Genomic DNA, 21,354 nt, shown 5'->3' on the forward strand with positions numbered 1-21,354 from the left:
CTGGTGTTGAGTCCCAGGCCGTGCACCACCCTCTCAGACATGGGCCATGGAGAGCAGCAGGCTACTCTGAGCCAACGCCGGCACTTCTGCAGGTGCCTTGCCGACGTTTGGTATAGAAACTTAACTCTTTGTCCAAAATAAGTGGTCCTCACAGGCCCACACGCCAGGCTGGGGCTGGGGCTAGGGCTGGGCTCGGTGTCTGACAGCCGGGAGGACACTGCCCTGCAGAGCCCCTGGAGTCTGCTTAGGAAGGTGAACCCGGAAATGGGTGATTGTGTCCAGGAATGAGTGGCTTGTGTCCCACACGGGCAGAGCTGTGCAGAGTTGCATGACACGGTTCCTCACCCAGCCTGTGTATTTCCATGTATTTATGCTTCCTGCATCTTAGCTGAGACTCCAGGGTGAGCGGAACTCAGCCCAAATGAGCTCAGCATGGTAAAGTGAAAATAGCTTGGCAACGACGTCCCCTTGATGGCTCGTCCCTGTAACCCCAGCGCTGTGGGAGGCTGAGGCAGGAGGGTCCCAAGTGCCAACCCAGCCTGGCAACTTAGTGCCTTAGACCTTGTCTCAAAATAAAGTAAAAGAGCTTGGGATGTAGTTCAGTGTGGAGGCCCTGGTTCGATCCCAAGTATCACAGATAATGATAGTAGTAATAGTATCTGGTTGGATTTCATGAAATCGCCTTTTTTATAGGATAAAATAGTCAGTATTGATCATTTCATGTGTGTGTGTGCATGTGTCATTCGTATCTCTGGAGTGATTACATGCAGACACTAAAACCTGGATGTTCACGTCCAGATAAAACAGTGTCCCGCTCCTCCGTACAACCTGTGTGTCCTGCAGATTCTTCAGGCCACCTCCGCATGGCTCGTGAGCCCTGATCTGGTGCGTGCTGTGCACGGGGGCGTTGCGCTGCACCGCTTGGGGAGTGATGACAAGGACAAGCTGCTGTGCACGGTCAGTGCAGACGTGGCCATCGCAGCCTGGCCACGTGGTCCACACCAGCCACATGAGATTGTTCTGATCCCAAAGTGGTTGAATCCAGATATGGAGGCCTGAACAGCTGTACAAAGCTAAGGATGAATAAGGTCTTAGTTTGTACCCGATGTTACTTAATACCCCTTTATAGGCTGCTAGTCTTGGTATCCATAGTAATCTAATAAGATATATTTAAACTTCAACCCAAATTTGCTTATAAAAAAACCCCAAGGCACTGAAAGACCCACAGGGCTAAGCAGTGATGAGGTTGGGCTGACTATGCTTCTGACGCTAGATGATTTGAGACGGGCAGGACCCAGGTCATGAAGCTGAGGTCCCTTTTTACCATGTTAGAAAGGAGCTGTTAGAGGTGGTTTTTGGTTTGGGTTTTAGGGTAGGGTAGGTGGGACAGGATATGTTCATAACAGCTTTACCCATAATTCCCCAGCACGGGAATAGCCAGATGACCATAAGCAAGAGACTAGGTAAGCAGTAGTAGTAGTCAAGCAACTAGTGGTAACTACTGAGTTATTTAAGTAGTAACTACTGGGGCACTGTGCGGTTGTCAGAGTCCCTGCACAGTCCAGAGCCAGGTCTGCTGCAGGTCACCCGGTGTAGGAGTCTGGTGAGAACAGTGAGCCTAGAGGTGACTCTGGCCCTTCCTCCCTGCCTGGAAGACCCTCCTCAGGTACCACAGGCCACAGCTGTGTGTTGGGGAGGAGTGAGGTGGCAGAGACGAACCCTGAAGCCTAGTGCGTATCCCAGCATCTGTCAGAGCAGCAAAAGTGACCTCATTTAAGGGCTTGAAGTAGGGCAGTTCGGTTGGGTGCTTTTGGCTTGGGGGGCTTTCCCTGGCTGCAGTGTGGAGAAAGTGCTGGATGGGAGAGGACGGGAGACAGCTCCCACTTAGCGGGGACTTGTAGAAGTAAGTAGCCGAGCCAGGGGTGGCGGTGCACACCTGGAATCCTAGCACTGTGGGAAGCTGAGATGGGACATCACAAGTCTGAGCCTCACCTGGGTAACTTAGTGAGATCCTGTCTTAAAATAAAAATAGACAGGGAGCTGGGGTGTAGCTCAGTGTGAAGGCCTTGGGCTCAATCCCTAGTGCCACCAGGCGGGGCAAGAGGAGCAGGAAAGGGAAGTGTGAGGGTGGTCTGGCCTTGGGTAGGAACAGAAGAGATGGCAAGAGAGAAAACAAGCTTTACAGGAGCCCAGGACATGGCGTGGGTATGGGAGAGCCAGCGGTAACCCCACCGTTTCTGTTCTGGGGGATTCTGTGGAGACTGGGCTCAGTTATTAGGGCACATAGGAAGAGGCACATGCCTGGAGGTAGTGTTCCATCTCATTGTGGGGATCTGTGACACATACAGGCTCACTGTGTCTTTCTGACAGTTTGATTGAGCATCACACTTTGGAGCAAATGTGACATGAACTGCCCCAGCCATCACCGTCTGGTGTCTTCCACACCACTCAAACACACATTTCTGTCTTTTCAGCCAGAGATAAATCAGAGCGACCTTTTGGGGTGGCCTTTGTGAAACTGATGAACCCTGACGGAACCACGCTACGGGACGGGAGGCACGACCTGGTGGTGTATAAGGTGCGGCTCACTGCAGAACAACCAAGAACATACTCCCTCCCTTTGAAACTGGCTTCTGAGCCCCCTTCAGGTGTACATGAACAGACCTCAGGATCCTCTCGAGAGCTGCGTGCATTTATCCCTTAAGGTCTAGACACCTAGCAGGTTCTGATCGTATCCGCTGTGCAGTTTCCCACCCCTCTGCAAGACGAGCCGTGATGTTACTAGGCCTTAGAAGAGTGTCTGCCCGCACGCTGAGGGTCACCTTGGCTCTGAGGGGAGAGAGGACAGCTTCCTCTGCTCCATGTCATCCCGGGTGCTAGGCAGCTCCCAGCTGGGCCTGGCTAGACTGCGATGGGCATTGCAGGATGTGGTTTGCGCATCACTGTGGACCACACGCTGTATGTGTTTGTGGGACCTTACTCCCTTCCTAGTGTGTGTATTCCCGTGTTTTCCTCCTGACGGTTGCCAAGTTGTTGCATCGACTAAGATTGTAAAGTATAAAGCCGATGCCTGGGAATCTCATACACCAGGAGTATCTGGGTAAGGAGGCGACTGCCCAAGCAGTGGTTCTTTTGAGATGCCTCTACTTGAAGAATGTTTTCTGTAGCATCTCCATCGTTTGTAATACTTCTGGGAGGCATGGTGAGCTACTTCTGCCTGCCTCACCCTAAGGAATTGTAGCATTGGCCATTTGTAGGTTCAAAAGAAAGACAAAAAAAAAAAGAGAGAGAGAGAGAGAAAGAATGACACCCAGCTGTGTTTTATAATATGGTTCCTTCTGGCAGACAGTAGGATAGTCTGGCTTCTGGTTTACAACTTCATTTTCATTCCATGAAAAAATACTTCTGGGCTCAAATTTAACCTAAAGACATCACACTGCCTGAGTTGGAGGGGTTGAACACATAACTGGGAAGGCCACATGTCTAGTGCTGGCCCTGCACCGGCCCTAGAGAAACCCCCTCACGCCGCGCCTTGTTTGGCATCTCTGACATGCTTCCTCCTCAGGGTGACAACAAGAAAATGGAAGATGCTAAATTCTACCTGACGCTGCCAGGGACCAAGATGGAGATGGAAGAAAAGGAGCTCCAGGCATCCAAGAGCCAGGCCACCTTTACCCCCAGCAAGGACAGCACGAAGGACAGTTTCCAGATCGCCACCCTCATTTGTTCCACGAAGCTCACCCAGAATGGTAGGCATGGTAGGGGTGGCAGTGACACAGAGGCTGTCTCTGCCTTGGCCTCGGGGCTCCCTGGTCGGGCTCACGAGTCGGGCCAGGGCTTCAGAGGTGGATACCTCGCAGCTGCATTCGGCTGCGCGCCCCTCAGTGGTGGTACTCGCTGCTTGCATGTTTCTCTGTCCATGTTTCCTTCCTTTAGCAAGAATCCCAGTGGCAGGGGCTGGGGATATGTAGCTCAGTGGCGTAAGCGCCTGCCTGGCAAGTGCAAAGTCCTGAGTTTGATCCCCAGTACTGCCGAAGTAAAAGGGGGTCAGAATCCCAGTGATATGCTCTGTGAGCAGAGGCAGTGGGGACTGGTAGTAAGAGGGGCCGTGAGTAAGGCCAGAGTCAGCCTCCTGCCCAGCGGAGGTGCCAGAGAGCAGGGATTCCTGTTAATCCCTCCCTCCATCCCTCCTTACCTACCGCAATTCCTCCCTTCTTCCGTTTTTCTCTGTTGTTACTGTTCATGTTTTTGAGACGGGCTGTCTGTGTGCAGCCCAGGCTACCCTTGGACTTGGAGGCGCTGCCTTGCCTCCTGAGTGCAGGACCACCAATGTGCACCTGTCCTACTGCCCTGTCCTGCACTTTCTCTTCCCCCTGTGTGTTCTTCCCTTTTTTAATCCAAGAATTTGAGACTTTTGTAAAACCACTGAATAGCTGAAATGGGGCTTCCTGTGTATTTCTCGTTGAATCTGGTACCCTTGTAGCATCCTCTGTGTACTGCATGATGCTTGGTAGCCATCGGCAGCTTCGTAGTCCTTAGCTGCATCGTACAGGGAGTCCTGCTGAGAATCAGGTGTGGCGGTGCAGCCCCTTCTGCAGCACTCGGGAAGCTGCGGTGGGAGGATTGCGCATCAGAGGTGCGCCCAGGCTATAGCGTGAGGCCCTGCCTTTATAGAAAGCAAAGAACGGGGGAAAAGGCTGTGGATGTAGCAAGCCAGAACTGCACAGCCTTAGAAATGGTGCATTCCCTGTGAAGTGTAGGCGGAAGTCCCATTGGTCTTGTGGGTGACCCGGGCAAGGTACCTGGCAGGAGTTCAGCCCTTCGGAAGGTACAGATGAACCAAGCCATTCCAGTGATGCTGAACCTGTTAGAGCTTTCCATCGTAACAGCTGCTGTGGCACCTGGGCCAGAGGTTCCCCACCTGATAGACCACAGGTGCACTGAAGGGTCAGGTCTGGGCTGACCTCCATAAAGGGTTGGTCGTGGCATGGCCAGCTGCAGAATAAGGGTGGGGTTCCTCCTTGGACTTAACAGTGAATGAGTGGCACATCTGTAGGGAAAAGTAAGGACTCGCTCATCTTTGTCTCTTCACTGCTCTCCCATGAGTTAGAATAAGCTTGAGTCACCTGTAGAAAAATGGATGTAATTTGAGACCATAATGTTAAGTGAAATAAGTCAGACATACAAGCTTAAGTATCACATGGTTTCTTTTATACATGAAACTCAAGATATAAATAAAGAGCTAAATAAAAAATAGATAATTGGAAGTAGGGAGATAGATCTTTCTCAAATAGGAGGGACCTGAGAGGTGGAGGGGTGGGAAGGAGAAGAGCAGAAGGGATAAAAATGACCTGAGCATATTCTGCACATGATATTCTACACATGTACCAGTGCCTCCCGAGGAAGGCAATAGTTCTGTACTGTAGACATGTACTAATAAAGATAAAAATTGAAGAAAAAAAAAAAAAAAAAAAGGACTTGCTCATCAGAAATGTAAGCCGGAAGACATGATGGGGGCTTTGTGGGAGACATGGCAACATCGAGCCAGTCCTGTAACCCTCGTTGCTAAGAGGCAGCATGAGAAACCGATAATAGATGGTCTAAGGATCCAGTATTTGTGGACGATACACGTGACTATTAGGAATTGAACAGTGGTAACGATGAGTGGTTTCGGTCCGAGGATATTTCCCTGTGTTTATATTCAGAAAATATTGGATACAACCCACATGTCCAGGAGTCCAGATCAGTCTGAATTTCATAATTTTATTAGTTTGTAATTTTATAACTAAAAGATAAAATATACATAGCTGGCAAATGCCAAATTTTGAAACATAGTCAAGGACCTGGCAATCTTCTAAACTGCATCCCTGTTTTGTTTAAATCTGCGGGGATGGGTTGGAGCCAGACTCCTGGAAAGGAAGCTTTCCCGGGGAGAGAGGCATGCAGTGTTCGGTGAATGCCTAGCAAGTGATGCTCCCAGACTGGAGTTCAAAGAAGAACAAAGAGAACAAGGAATAAGAGTTTGGTGAATTAACTTGTAGTGAAAAGCAAGAGGAATTCTGGTGAGCGCGAGAGGACAGGTCGTCTGTGCAGGCGACAGTTGTGACTCTCCCTGGGTCTGCCTCCTTCTGACTTGATGGAAATCAGAGAGCACTGAAGTCATTTATTTGAAGATCACAAATAGCCGTCCCCTGTACATCGGCATTGGTGGCATGGAGGGGCCAGCATTCCCGGACACTGAGGCTGAGGCCCTCTCTGTGGCTGAGGGCCACTGTGCACACTCATGGGAGACCACAGGAAAACCACGGGAACTGACTACACACAGATCTTGTTGCTCTTGCATTTACTGACTCATTTAATTTGCTTTTAAAATCCCGGAACAGACCCATTTATATAGAGCTCTTTGGCACATGGCCTGGACACGGGTGAGAGTGGTTTGTGGCCAGGAAGGGAGAGGAGATCTCAGGCCCTGTAGGAAGAGGTCTGGTGTCCGGCGACTCCCAGGCACTGAGTCATCCTACCCTCCCCATGCTGGGATGAGAAGGCCCTGAGATGGCCATTATTTCCAAATTGGTGACCACAAATTTTTTTAATTTCTTTTTTCTTTTTTCTTTTTTTTTTAATAGTACTGAGCATTGGCCCCAAGGAATTTTCTTTGATTTATACCCACAGCCCTTTTTAGTTGAGTTTAGTTTAGTTTTTTAAATTTGAGATAGAGCCTTGCCAAGAAGCCCAGTGTGGGCAGGGACTTCCCTCAGCCTTGGCCTCCCAGAGTGCTGGGATTGCGGGTATGAGCCACCACACTGAGTAAGAATCAAATTTTGTGCTCAGGAGACTGGTGCAGGGAATTGCAAGCTGCCATAGGATGTACAGTGAGATCCTGTTTCAACAACAGAAAAGATCAAATACATTTTAGAATGTAGTGGTCCTGGTGATTGAACCCTCAGGCATGCTAGACAAACGCTTTACCACTGAGCTACATTCCCAGCCTTTCTGTTTCTTTTGAGACAAAGTCTCACTAAGTTGCCAGGCTGGTCTCAAATTTAGGATTCTCCTGCCTCAGCCTCCTAAATAGCTAGGATTACAGCCATGTGCCAGTATGCCTGGAAGAAATTAAGCTGAGGCAGGAGGATCACAAGTTTGAGCGCAGCCTGAGCAACTTAGCAAGATGCTGTCTCCTAGTAAACAGTTAAGAAAGGGCCAGTGGCGTGGAGCTCAGTGTGAAGGCCCGGGGTTTCCATCCCAGTGCTGGGAGACAGAGGAGGAAGGAGAAGGGAGGGAGGGAGGGGAGAGGGAAAATGAAAACAAAGGGGGGAAGATTTAATTTTCAAGTGGACAGTATTCTGCCTGAGCTTCTATTTATATCTCCAAAGTTTATATGTTTTCCTTGCATTTCTTTTCCTTTTTAAATTCTGTGGCCCTTAATCCTCTCCCACGAGTATTACTGCCCTGAGCCTGGCCACTGTCATTCCCTGGCTGCCCTTCATAGTTCCATCACACAGTCAGACGCCCAAAAAATGTTCAGCTTTGCTTCTTTTTCGCCACTTCCTGTCACCGTACGTGTGCTTGTGAATTTGCTTGTCTGTGTATTTCTTTGAAGAAGCCGGAGAGAGGGAGCTCATGGGGCGTCAGGGGCGTGGCTTGTGGAATCCTATCAACTTGTCATTCAGTTCTATTTCTAGTAGCCTCTAGCAGTTACATGACCTGTGACAAATAACTTGACATCACTGAGCCTTGGTTTCCTCATCCCAAAAAATGGAAAATAAAATTTCTACAGGGCTGTCATGGTGGTGAAGTGAATTAACCTACTAGGTATAAGTTCCTCTTTGCTCTGAAACCACCTGGATGTAGACAGCGAGCGAGGCAGCAGGTGAAAGGCAGACAAGTTCCTTACGGAGTCCCTGAGTAGTGTCCTTTTCCCTGGGACTAGGGATTGAACCCAGCACCTTTGCACTGAGCTGCTCCCTCAGTACACCGTCCTCTCCCTGCTCACACAGGGTCTCGCTGAGTTGCCTAGGCTGGCCTTGTTCATACTTGCGCTCCTCCTGCCTCAGCCTCCCATGCACCTCTGCACCTGGCTCCATACCATGCTTCCTCCCTTTACTTTTTTTGTGATTAGGATGTCGTTCTTTTAAAAATGTGCATTCTAGTCAGATATTGTGTGTTCCTGTGCATTAGCAGTTAATTTTTGTTTTCCTCTTTGAAGAATGAAAGACCACAGGGTTTTCTCTGACAGAGACGAAAAAGAGCAGACAAGGCATTGCTTGAATGAGCTGTTGTTAGAAGCAGCTGTCGCTGCGTGCTGAAATGCTCTGCCAAGCTCCTGCTAGCGTCTGTGGTCTGTCCTTCTTTCCAGTGGACCTCTTGGGATTGTTAAATTGGCGTTCCAACTCCCAGAACATTAAACACAACCTGAAGAAGCTCATGGAGGTGGATGGAGGGGAGATTGTAAAGGTATGTGTACACCTTCCTATCTAGGACTGTCCCCAATACGTGATTAGCTCCACCTATCAAACCAGGCGTTGCCACTTACGCCTTGCTACCTAGACTGCCGAGCAAGTGTGCTGCTGTTTCGGAAAATGCTGTTTTTAAGCCTGGTCTGTTGAAACCTAATTGTCCCCAAATTTGTACAACTTGGCGCTGAATGACTACCCGGAAATAACCACTTGTCCTCTGTCTTCAGTTTCTGCAAGATACACTTGATGCACTTTTTAATATCATGATGGAAATGTCAGACAACTCAACGTACGACTTCCTTGTGTTCGATGCCTTGGTAAGCAGTTGAATGTGTTACCTACTCTTTATTACCTGGCGTTTTCTCTTGAAACTGTGCAGTTGTGTGTATCTCCCTGTGATAAGGAACTGCCGTGAACGTGCTTCTAGAGAAGTATTTGTATATATCATCATAATCTGTTTAGGCTAAATTCCTAGAAGCAAAGAACTTATTTTCCATGCCTTGGTTTCTTGGTTTTCTGTCAGCTCTCACTTTCCCTTTCCCGCTGGGGAAATCGAAGGGCTCGATTAAGTTAGGAGCAGGAGACCAGCTGCCTCACTTTGCTCTTGTCCAGTCAGCACCTAGGAGATGTCGGTGACTGGCAAGGCCGCGGCGCAGTGTAGTATTTGCCCTCCTGTGTTCAGGTGAAGGAGGCTGAATTCACGGGTCACAGAGGACACAGCATCAGTAGGCTGTGTGCAGCCCCGCAGACAATGGATTTGGCACACAAAATGCTAAACCCATTCCAAGGACTGAGATGAGGTAAGTGACAGAATCTGGGGAGAGCAGAGGCGCTGGTAGAGGAAGTGGACTCATCCGTAGCAGCCACCATTTCCTCCTTGTTTGGGGAAAGTTCAGGCAAATTGGACTTGAATGTGAGGGGTGAGGAGGCACGGCTGGAGTCACTCGCCAACCTGGAGAAATCCAGAGGTTCAGTAAGCGGTCAGGACATTAAAGACGTGGGGGTTGGGTCTCAGGGGAGACTGAAGGCACTGAGCACTGTAGCGCGAGGTCTGCAGTTGCAGGTCCATGCCGGGGACAGAGCAGAGCAGCTGGCCACAGGTGCAGGTGCAAGCCCCAAGTGCCCTTCCCTCTGCACGCTTCTGTCCTGTGCACGTGCCGCGTGGTTATTTATAGAGCATGAACTTCACAACATCAGAGGTAACACGGGAGGGATGAATTAGGAGAGCGAACTCGTGCAGTTCAGGTTGTTGGGGACACTTGCGCAGTACTCAGGATAACTGTCGTGGGCTGTGCTTACTCTGGCAGCACATATACCAGAAACGTGATGGGCTATGTCATTAGCTGTGTCCTTGGGTTAGACACTGTTATTCCTGCAGATAACCAGACCCCATATCCTTCTCCTGCTGTGCTTTTTTGATCCCAGACTAAAGTGGCATGTGCGTGACTCTTCTCCCTTTGACACAGTAGCTCCCTGAAGCCAGTTATACCAGTGATGGCGAACCTTTTAGAGCTTTCAGTGAAGCAAACAGCTCACTGTGGCATGCGTGCCGTAGGTTCGCCACCACTTAGGCATACTGTGTAGCACAGTGCCTAATGCATGGTCATTCTTGCTTCTGTGTTAATTCAGTGTAAGCCACAAGACTTGACTTTAGATGTGAGATAGTAGTCCAGGAATGTTGCAGAAATGATCGAGATAGAAAAGAAGACAGTGAGAGGTCAACATGCAGCTGTTGACAGAGTACCTGGTATCGTACAGTGCTGCCATTGATGTTTTTCTACTTTGGCAGGTATTTATTATTTCACTGATAGGAGACATCAAGTTCCAGCATTTCAATCCTGTTCTTGAAACTTACATTTACAAGCACTTCAGTGCCACTTTGGCGTATGTGTAAGTATGCCTGAAGGGACCCCCATGAGGTTGGGTTGGTGAATTTGTGCTCCTAGGGCTGGAATTTTGAGAAATGCAAGGAAACTGAGTTCAGTAAAGGGGATTTAAGTGCAGAACTTGCTAAGTAGTCTAACCTTGGCAAAAGCTGTCTGGTTTTGGCCCTTCCTTCTAGCGGGGACAGTGCCTCTCTAACAGTCCTAGAAAGTAGTGGTTGCAGCCGGTTAGGAGCAGAATCAAGGACAGATGGCCAAGATGTGAACTCAACTTCTTAGGTAGGAGTTGGAGGTCAGTGACACCAGCATGTGGCACCAGTGGGGTCAAACAGTGAAGTAAGCAAGACCAAGTCTAACTGAAGAACAGGTCATGTTGTCAGTCCTGTTCCACTAGCGCTATCTGGAATCAGTTATTCATGGTATGTGAGATTTGATTTTTCTTCCTTTTTATTGTAGTGCAGTCTTTCTATGTTTGATTTGTGAAGCCTTGAATAAAGAAAGCAGGTGACTTTCACTATGGTTCTCCATAGAGTGCTCAGGTGGCCTGCTTGCATGCAGTCAGACCAATGCAATAAATAGTGACAGGAGTGTAACTGGGCCGGGTAGAGTCTTTTGGACTCGTGCAGATCACTTCTGGCTGGTATGTCAAGTCAGGCCATTGATCCCTGGTGTTCTTTCCTAAACTAAGCCAGCATGAAGGTACAGAAACATGGGTTATATAAAGGAAAAGGCATGTAGCATAGTCACCGGCTGACGTCACGGCCGTGATGCCCACTTGGTTGGGAAGGTGGCATGACAGCAGCAGTGGAGATCTTCCCATTCAGCAGCCTCAGTTTCCAACTTGGCTGCAGCTGCAGGTTCCATCTTGCAAGCTATGGATCCTGGCTATGCTAAGCCAGATGGGACCCCCAGCTGTTAACAGTCAGTCTTGTCCACAGAGTTTGAGTCCTTCTACATGTTTCCTTTGGGTTCTGTGCTAATTCCTGAAAGGCTCATAAATTCTCAGAAGGAAGCCTCAAACTGTCCTAGCCCTCGAAGGTCAGAGTCACCACAAGATTAAGACCATCTGCAGTTCACAAACTTGAAAGACACAAAGAACACTCTAAAGTCCCGGATGTGATTGTCTGTGTACCTGTTCAGAACCATGAGTGTCCCGGGAGTCGGACTGAGCTCTGCTCCCCTTACTCAGCAGCATTCTCATCTGACACTGTGTGGATCCCAAAGGAGGGATGGAGGGAGTTAGATGTGAAGGTGACTCTGCAGGCTGTCATCAGCTGTCCTTCCCAGGAGCATCTGAAGATGTCTGTCTTACATGCCAGAGATTAAAATATCATTATGCTTTGAAACCTTTCAACTCTTTCATTGCTTGGTCCTTATTTTTAAGTAGAAAACTTCCCACTTCTGTAAGCAGAAGGCAAGTTGCAAACCTACATTGCAGATGAGAAAACTACATGGCAGAAGAGTTAGTTGGCCTGTTCAGGGCCTGGTCTAAAGGGTGTAATGAGCGCTCTGACTCCCACTTCCTGGTCTGCCCCCCTGCTTCCTGTGGCCTGTGCAGGCACCCTCCCCCCAGGAACCATATTACCCATTGGCTTCTTTTATTTATTTATTTTTTTAAGGAAACTCTCCAAGGTACTGAACTTTTATGTGGCTAATGCGGATGACTCCACTAAGACAGAGCTGCTTTTTGCTGCTTTGAAAGCCTTGAAGTACTTGTTCCGGTTCATCATCCAGTCTCGAGTGCTGTACCTGAGGTAACAGTCCCCGTGGTTTGGCCCTGTCACTGTCCTCTCCGCGTAGTTTCCCTCGCTGCTCATGTTTGTGTGCGGCTCTCTCGGCAGCTGGTCAGTGCCGAGGATGGTAGTAGACGTGGGCCCCGTGGAGAAGGTCCATGTGGTGGGATCCGTGGGCATGAACAGAGTGCTGAGGAGTCGGGCAGCAGGACTGAGGGGTGCATGGGGGGTGAATGTGCCCCGTGCTGGAAGCTGGTTTTGGTGAGGACAGCTCGAGAGAGGCAGCTTCCTGTGGCTAGCAAAGAGTTTAGATGTGATTCCCCATGTGGTGGGAGGCATTGAGGGGCTTCCATTGAAACGCGGCACAATCTGGTTTATGTTTCAAGCTATGGTCTCCGCTCTCGTGTGGAAAAGGGATTATGGAGGGCTCAGAGGGGAGGCATCTTCTGGGCCCTTGCCATTCAGATGTGGGCAAGGCTGCTCTGCCTGAGGTGCAGGTGGGAGAATGACCTATGGGGAGAGGAGCCAGTGGCTAGGCTGGTGGACTGGCTGGGGGCAGGCGGCAAGGGAGAGGCAAGGGCCACAGCCAACCTCGAGTGGGGCAGGTGGTGGTGCTGTTTGCCGAAACGTGGAATACTAAGTGCCTCGCAGGACTTCAGATGGCTTCTCTTGCAGCTAAATTACGAGATTCTCTAAGAACTAACTTCCAAATGAAGTTCTTTTCTAGTTCTGGCGAGTAAGTGAACTGAGTAGTACCAGTCACGTTCTGGTGGGATAGTTTTCTTAGGGGAGTTCACGTTCTGTGGTTACCATAAAAGGTGCAGGTAGACCGTTTCTCACCCAGAATGCATGGGACTGGCACCACGTTTGGGTTTTAGATGATCATATGTTGGGGATGAGGTCCAAGTCTAAACACGTAATTAATGTAGGTTCATGTACTTCTTATGCATGTGACCTGAAGGTATTCTGTACCGTATGCTTAGTGTGTCTACTTTTTCACTGAAGCTATCGCAGGAAGTCAGGTAGGAATTCTCTTGTGGTATCATGTTGGTGCTCAAAATTTTTTGCATTTTAGAGCATTTTGGATTTTGGATCTTACATTGGGGATGTTTATGGTGTGTAGGTAAATGGAAGAGACTAATGTAAATTTACTTACGCGTGGATGTGTCTGTTTGTGTTTGAGTATAAAGCCCTGGCTTCGCCACCCTGCTGTTGACCATTACATGTAGAAGTGGCAGCCTAGTGGCACACACACTACTCATGGGCACTTTCCTGTTTGTGCAAATTGGCCAAAGGCTTTTTGCTTTCTGTGTGATGAAAAACAATTTATGTTTGAGTAGATGGGCACATACTATGAGGAGAAGTAGGAGCTTTAAGCGAGTCCGTGTCGGTGCAGAAGGCTCTGTGGTAGAAGAGATGAACATTGGAAGTGACCAGAATGAACGTTGGCTGCTTTTGTCGGCCAAGGGGGATTAGAGCCCTTCTGGATTAAGACGCTTCTGTACACATTGTTGGAAGCCTCAGCCTGTAGGATCAGGGCTACATTAGGGAGGCAGGGTCTTGTGGAGACACTGAATCGCCTGGGCTGGCCCTACATTCGCGATCCTCTTGCTCAAGTCTCCTAGGACTACAGGTGTGGGGCTGTGGAGGTGGAAGGAAGGAGGATCTGAGGAAGGAAGGAGATGGGTGTGGTGTGTCAGGATGTTTCCCGGGGTGGGGGGTGTCCCTTAGGCATTGGACCTTCTGCTAATGAGCTGAGAAGCTGGGCATCCAGAGTTCACCCATTGCATCAGGCACTGTGGCTTTCTGATGCTCTCTCTCCTGTTGGAAATGCCCATAAACCACTGGGCAAGAATGCATACCTCTGCTCAGGGCCTCCCAAACCTCTTCTGAGAAGTCCTTGCTACTGGGCTGGTCCTCATTGACCACCAGGAGAGTCCCATATCAGGACCTTGCTTGTGGACCGCACTCGGCTCTGCACTATTAAGTGATGTGCTTTAACTGTTGAGGTGGATCCTGGTACCCTCAAAACCACCTTAGGATGCCCTGTGAGACGCCTCTACACAGTAGGAGGTGGCGCCTGGGAGGTACTGACCTCCAGTATTGTTGTTTTTTGTATTTTGTGGTTTTTTTAGGCCACAAATCTATTTTAAGATTTCTTTTAAAGATGGAAAACTTGGTTAATGCTTTTTTTTGGACCAATTTTGAATGCTCATGTCTGGTAATCTGAAGAACTACTTTAAAGATAGTAGTTTGAAAATAACCACTGTTGTTTTCCTATCATTTTGTTTTGAAATTCTTATATTTAATTTGTAAAAAATTGTATTCTCTTTAAAATAGCAAGCAAGCTAGAAAGCTAGCTCTGACTGCTTTTCTCTTTTTGCTTTTAAGATTTTATGGCCAGAGTGAAGATGGAGATGAATTCAATAACTCCATCCGCCAGTTGTTTCTCTCCTTCAACATGTTGATGGACAGGCCCCTGGAGGAAGCTGTCAAGATCAAGGTCAGTGTGGTGTCCCTGTGGGTAAGGCTCTTACAGCTGTGGGTAAAGATGTTCAGAAGAACTTAGCACTGGTCAAGGTCAGAGAGGGATCATGCTTCGTGGGAAGCGTGTGCCTCTTAGTGGGACTTAGCAGCGGGAGAAGAAACAGACTCATATGCTAACTCTTAGGTGCATTGGTTTGTGTAGCGACAGTTTGCAGAAGATGAGCTACCTGTGGAGATATCATAACCGGTACTGGACCCCTGCTTCCACCAAACCGTTCCCCACACTGGCATGAGGGATCATTTTAGTTTCAGTTTGTCTCATTTTCCCCGAAAGTGCGAAGTTACCGTTGTCTTCAGCAGCAACAATGTTGTTAAAACATGAAATACGTAATCCCCAAAGCCTCCTGTTGCAACTTCATCGTCAATCCCTTGTTCTTTACATAACTGTATGAGGAATGCTTCATGAATTTACCTCCTTAGAAAAATAATTCCAAATGAATATGAAATACAGCATTATCAAAATGGATTAATGCCTACTTCCTGGGAGGATAAGGGGCTTTGTCTCCTCCACTTTCTGGAGAAAGGTTTGTGGAGGCTGTGTTTAGCCACAGGAGCTTTCCTTTTGACCATGAGGGCGGCCGAGTCCAGTTCTGTATTCTAGGATCTGAGTGCAGCCCTGTCGTCCTGGGCTCAAGCAGTAAATTCTGTATTTGTCTTGCTCGGCAAGTGAGTTTGCCTTTGGTGTTTTTCCTCCAGGGGGCAGCTTTGAAGTACCTCCCCAGCATAATTAACGATGTCAAACTCGTGTTCGATCCCGTTGAGCTCAGGTAAGTGGCACGAAGCCCTTCGTTTCCCACTCTAACCATGGTGATGCCCTGCCCTCCCGGGGCCTGGGCCCTGCACAGGCTGCTGTCACACTAGCAACTATTAGCCAAGCTCTTTTTGTGCTGAGTTCTGTGGAAGATGCAAAAGAACCCACAGAGCCCATCCTTGAGAGCCATTTGCACTTTCTCTGGGGAAATAGGACATGCAGGAGTAAAACTAGCTCTAAAGGAAAGTACATAATAACAGGCTTCCACCTCTACACCCAAGTACCTGGGAAAACAAAGTCAGGCTGCAGTGGGCCTTGGGGTGGAGCGGGCCCAAAAAGGCCTCTGGCGGGAGTGGAGCGCTGTGCAGGCCTGGGAGGCCGTGGTGGATGTGGGTGTGTTTTCCATCTGGGGAGCAGGCATGCGGCCCGAGGGACCTTCTCAGGCCTGGGGCCATTTCAGAGTTTTCCAGGTGAACCTCTCCATGCCCAGATCTCACAGTGGAGGAGAAATGTTTGTAAGGAGCCTTTGGCTTGGCAGGATGAGAATGCTGACCCTGGGCTTTCTCTCCCAGCGTGCTCTTCTGCAAGTTCATCCAGAGCATCCCAGACAATCAGTTAGTGCGGCAGAAGCTTAGCTGCATGACCAAGATAGTAGAGAGCAGCCTTTTCCAGCAGTCGGGTGAGTTTCCGCTGGAAACGGCCATTTCCCAGCATGACTCTCTTATTTCTGCAGCCCTCAGCCCTCACTGAAATGTCAGAGATATCCTTGCCACTTTGTCAGTACTTGGGGACCTCTGAGACACTAGCTTAAAAAAAAAACAACAAACTTTGTTTGTTTGGTACAGGGTCTCACTACACGGCTCGGACTCGTAGTGATCCTCCTGTCTCAGCCTCCCCAGTGCTGGGATTACAGGCGTGTGCCACCCCACCTGGTTTTGGTAGCCAGCACGCTAGTACATGGGCATGGTACCACGGAGCGAACCCAGGTCCTTGCGCTTGCCAGGCAGGCACTTAGACCGCCGAGCTACCTCTCCAGGCCATGAGACGCTAGTTTTAAGAAGCTGGAACCTGTTTAGTATTTCTTGCAGCTACACGAAGGACACAGTTGTGTGTTGAAACTTGGATTAGAAAAGTCATCAGCATTAAATAGAGAATTTTGTTCTCAGAAAAGGAACTCAAAAAAGTGGCAAGCGAGTAAGACAGATGACTCTTCCAATCAGAGTCACTTTCTTTCACCTGTACTTAGTGCGTGAACTCTCCAACGAGGAAGCAGGGCAGGCCGAGATGTGGCACTGCGTCTGAACTTCTCGTGTACCCGGGCAGCAGATTACGGCCCCTATTCACAAATCTGTGTTCAGTGACATTACATGGATGTATTTACACAGATACTGGCCTGCCTCCTCTATTGGAGCTTTTTGAGAGTGAAGGAAGCCAGATTATTTATATTCCACTGGGAGGAGACACAAAGGAGTAAAATCTCCTCGCACTATTACTGTAGTAAGGTTTCTTTTTGTAGCTAGAGTGGAGCAGTTAGCCACCAAATCTGAGTTGGAGTGCTCCTGAGCTGCTACACGGTGGAGGTCCCATACTGGGAACTTCCTTGTAGCACTGGGGACTTCTTTTGAAGCTCCTGTAGGCAGGTCCAGAGTCCCAGAGGGGACCTCACACTCAGTGTGTGTACCAGGCCTCCAAAGCTGCCCTTGAGGGTAGGAGAGCCCTCCCAGCCGTGCCCTTGGTGAGCTGAACAAAGTGCCACCTTCAGGTTTCTCCACGAGGGAGGACCTGCCTGAGGTAGGTGGTGTCCGTGGTCCTTGCTTGGTTCTGTGTATTCTGCCCCTATTACTTCGTGCTTCAAATTTCAAATGTTCCTACAACACCGTTGGAGGTGGTGCTGACCAAACTAGTAGATACTGTTGAGGAGAAAAATAGTTCTTAAATATCCTCATCTGCATGATAAACTTCACTTCTGTGGATGCAGAGAAGAAAATGGAGACAGGAAAGGTGGGGTGCTTGAGTGCAGGAGCACACACACACTAAATAATTTCTTGGGCTGGCCAGATAGCTCAGCGGACTAAAGCGCCTGCTTATGCAGAGTGTAGCAGCCAGGGTTTGATCCCTGGTGTGCTATGCCAGCCCTGCTGAGGGGCGTGCTGAGATAGCAATTGAGACTAGGTGTGGTTGCACATGCCTGTAATCCCAGCTTTTAAAGGGCTGAAAACAGGAGAATATGAGTCAGATCTACGTAGTGAGACCCTGTAAACCCTGTACTAAGTACAAAAAAAAAAAAATTATTATTTGTTTGTTATACATTCCTAGGGATTAATCCCAGGGCCTTTACTAACTATACTCCCACCTCCCCCCTCACCCCCATGTTTATTTAAGACAAAATCTTGCTAAGTTGCCCAGGCTGAGCTTGAACTGGTGCTTCTCCTGCCTCAGCCTCCTGGAAGGTGAGAGTGAGGGTGGCAGGAACATGTCACCATGCCTGGCTGTACCAATTCTAATTAGAGGAAAGAGGATCACTTAACAGGCCTTTCTGGGGGCCAGGGAGATGGCTCAGTAGACTAAGCGCTTGCCGGGCAAGTGCAAGGGCCTGAGTTCAATCCCCAGTTCTGCCAAACAAAACACAACAAGAAAAAAACAGGCCTTTCTGTGCTGTCTGGGTAACAACACGTGATCTTCATGAAGAGCGTAGGAGGGTGTGATGTGTTACCCTCTGCTCCAGAGCCATGGATTAGGGAGGCCCTGTGACCACAGGAGTCAGTACCTTCTCCCCATCTAGTAGGAAAGAGCATTAGAAGGTGTGGCACATGTGCTATTGTTGGTGTCATAGGACTTCGCATTCACGTATATTGTATTGAAAAGCAAGAGGAGCCGGCGTATAGCTCACTGGTAGCATATGAGTGAGAAGCCCTGGGTTTAATCCCAAGAAGCAAAAATAATAATAAAAAAAAATCTGGAGAAATTGTTAAATAGTTTGCACGTTGTTAGGGCTACATGTAAAGTACTTGCATAGCACACAAGAGGCCCGGGGTTTGATCCCCAGCAATGCCCAAAATGGTTTAAAAATTGACATTGTGCTAAATGCTGACATTCATATGCAGGCAGCATGTTTCTGAGTCTGTGTAAACCAAGGGTGAAGTTACAGTTCCAAGCCTAAAACCGTGTGCTCTTCAGTGGCCTGCAGAGGCCTCGCCTGGCAAGGCTGGGTCCCGGGAGCTCTGGGCAGCTGGGAGAGGCTCAGAAGGAGTGGGCCTTCCCACGCGCTGCTGCATTTCCTCCTCAGAGTGCAGAGAGGTGCTGCTGCCACTGCTCACAGACCAGCTCAGCGGTCAGCTGGACGACCACTCGAGCAAGCCTGACCATGAGGCCAGCTCGCAGCTTCTCAGCAGCATCCTGGAGGTGCTGGACAGGAAGGATGTGGTGAGTCGCGTCAGCCCCCGTGCAGCGCAGGGCTCCACAGGTCCCTTTGCCCAGGGGGGAGGAACTGCAGGGCCTTCCTGGTCTCGGCTGTCCAAAGCCCAAGTGCAGGGCGGGAGCTGTGCTTGTTTTAGAGGGGCCTGGAGAGTCCAGCGCCTCCTGTGCAAATGTGGGTCCCAGAGAAGCCGGCTTGCTGCTGGGGTCCCTTTGGGGGCTGTCTTGGCCACTGCCAAAATCCCCACAAGGGCTCCAAGTCCACAGGCTCCAAAGAGACCCTTGGAGATTTTGTCTTCTGCAGAGGCCTCTGCCCCCATCCTCTCAGGCCTGGTGCTGTCGTAAACTTCTGCGCTTCTGAGCAGATCTGTTTTTCTGTCCTCTCTGACACTGCTGCTCCGGATCCTGGTGGCAATGATGTTTGCTCCTCTCACATCTCCTCGGTGACCCCGGCCCCAGTGCCTCCTAAACATACAGGGCTGAGCCTGCCTGAATTTCCCGTGTTCTAGGTAGCACCGCCCATGGGCTGGGCAGGCCCGCAGGAGAGGCTTGAGGACGGAGCAGAATGACTGCCATTGAAGTTGAGGGCTCAGCAGAAAGCTTCTCACCCCAAAATGCCCCCCACCCCCTCCCTCCCGTGGTGGCTGCAGTCCAGGGGTTCCTGCAGAACAGGTGGTTAGCTCAGAGCTAAGCGATCGAGGGCCTGCACTTTGGCCCCAGACCTCATCTCCATTCCTCGTTCCTCCTTTCCCTGATGTTCTCCTGCTCTTCCTGCCAGCCCCTTCTGAGCCTCAGAAGCACGGGAGGACCCCAAGGCCTTCTCCTGCTATTGCCTGACCTGCTCCACCGCAAAACACACCGCCTGTGGCATCCTTACCTTCTGTATTCTTTATTTGGTGTTTGTTCATGAGAGCCCATCCTTCACCCTTTTGTTTGTTTGTTTAAATGTGTTTCTAGAACTGTATTTATGACCTGGAATAAATTTTCCCAAGAAGTGTTTTGGCTGGGATTTAATCCCTAAGCAAGGGCTTTCCTGTAAATAAATAAATGTGACTAGAAGAAATAAAAGGAGAAAGAAAAAAAAACGTGGGAGGGCGGGCTTTATTTGAGATGGAGACCTGAGGGGCTGTTGGCTGCGAAGTGCCAGAAGTGGCGCTCTCTCTCCGAAGGGCAGGCAAGGCGGTGGAGGGAGTGCGTGAGGTCCGGGCCCTTATTCTCAGGCTCTGGTCCTTGAGTGTGGCCGGTGGTCTGGCTCACGTTTGTGCAGGGAATCTCATCCAGGAGGCTGAGCACCCTCGATCAGAAGGTTTGGTACAGTGCTCAGATTTCACGGGCTCCCTAATTACAGGGCGCAGAAGAGTGAGGGTGAAGGGCACTGCTCACAGAAAACGTCCGCAGGCTTTTTCCTGCAGTGACCCACCATGGTATACACGTAATTATTTTTTAAAGTAGCACTTATGACTTAGTAATTATTTAAAATAGTAGAATCCAGTTCTATATATAAATGTGGCCACGTTGTATTAAGAACAGTGTCTTAGCCAGGGTTTCAGGGTTCTAGAAAACACACATCTGGGATCCAAAGCTCATCTGAAACAAAGGAATTAGGGTATTTCGTTTCTAGTCCGACTGTGAGCAGTGTGCAGGAATTTATCCTTATCTCGAGGATCTCGAGGATCTCGGCTTCCTGTTCTCTGCTGTGGGGAAGTGCTCTGGGTGATGTCGGCTCTTCCGCTGCTCAGATGCGTCTGCCATCTCCCCACATGGAAGGATTCCTGAGCAACGGCCTGTGCTCGCCAGCCTGGTGCTGCCGCCTCCTAGAGTGCTGAGGTGGGGATCACAAGGTCAGGTCCCACCTGGGGAACGTAAGGACCTTGTCTCCCATTGAAAAATAAAGACGTGTGGGGTGTGGCTCCATAGGAAGGCTCGGGTAAGTCCCTGAGGCTGGAGAAGAAGAAAGTTTAATTCATAGAAGCGAAGACTAGAGTAACAGCTGCCAGGAGTGGGTGAGGCGGCAAGCAGAAATCTTCATGAAAGTGCACAAGTCCCCATTACAACATGAGCAAGTCCTGCAGGTGTCCTGCACCGCACAGGAGTGATAGATGCGTTAAGCTCGTGGTTGCGACCCTCATGTAACAGCTATATAGAGAGTCACATAGGCGCGGTGATTATGTGTAATGTCACTGGTTAAATATTGCAAAATAAATTCAATATTAAGGAAAAATTATAGAGCCAGTGGTGAAGCAAGAATTTTTGAAGTATCTGTTGTGAAGCAAAAATGGATAAAGGCGCCAGAAACTCAAACTGAATGTGTAGGATTTGCAGTTGAATGAGTAAACTCTAACGACAGAAAAGCAGAGAAGAAAGAAGAAAGAATGCACACTTACTAAGTGCTGTTTTGCCCACTGGCCCAGTGAGTATGTGTAAGAAAATAGTAATTATCCTCTTTTTGTAACCCTGAACACTAAAGCTCCTTGAAGTTGAACAATGGCTGGAAGCCACAAAGTAAATCTCACTACTCTGAAGGCTGGAAGTGTGAGGTCGGGGCCCAGCCATGGTTGAGTCCTGAAGAA

The 21,354-nt window shown here is 49.3% G+C and overlaps 1 protein-coding gene across 1 annotated transcript in view; it reads left to right on the forward strand.

Annotated features, from left to right (window-relative positions):
• The window catches only part of Dock5 (dedicator of cytokinesis 5), a 198,375-nt gene that overhangs the window by 123,584 nt on the left and 53,437 nt on the right, over positions 1-21,354 (forward strand). Inside the window, exons 17-26 of the mRNA XM_004630671.2 lie at positions 2,475-2,578; positions 3,566-3,749; positions 8,357-8,454; positions 8,684-8,773; positions 10,246-10,346; positions 11,959-12,093; positions 14,464-14,575; positions 15,316-15,386; positions 15,943-16,049; positions 18,657-18,793. Of these exons, the coding sequence (XP_004630728.1) occupies positions 2,475-2,578; positions 3,566-3,749; positions 8,357-8,454; positions 8,684-8,773; positions 10,246-10,346; positions 11,959-12,093; positions 14,464-14,575; positions 15,316-15,386; positions 15,943-16,049; positions 18,657-18,793 (1,139 nt within the window). The remainder of the gene's footprint in view (positions 1-2,474; positions 2,579-3,565; positions 3,750-8,356; positions 8,455-8,683; positions 8,774-10,245; positions 10,347-11,958; positions 12,094-14,463; positions 14,576-15,315; positions 15,387-15,942; positions 16,050-18,656; positions 18,794-21,354) is intronic.

Source organism: Octodon degus, unplaced genomic scaffold, assembly GCF_000260255.1.
Source record: "Octodon degus isolate 3935 unplaced genomic scaffold, OctDeg1.0 scaffold00036, whole genome shotgun sequence".
Taxonomy (NCBI): domain Eukaryota; kingdom Metazoa; phylum Chordata; class Mammalia; order Rodentia; family Octodontidae; genus Octodon; species Octodon degus.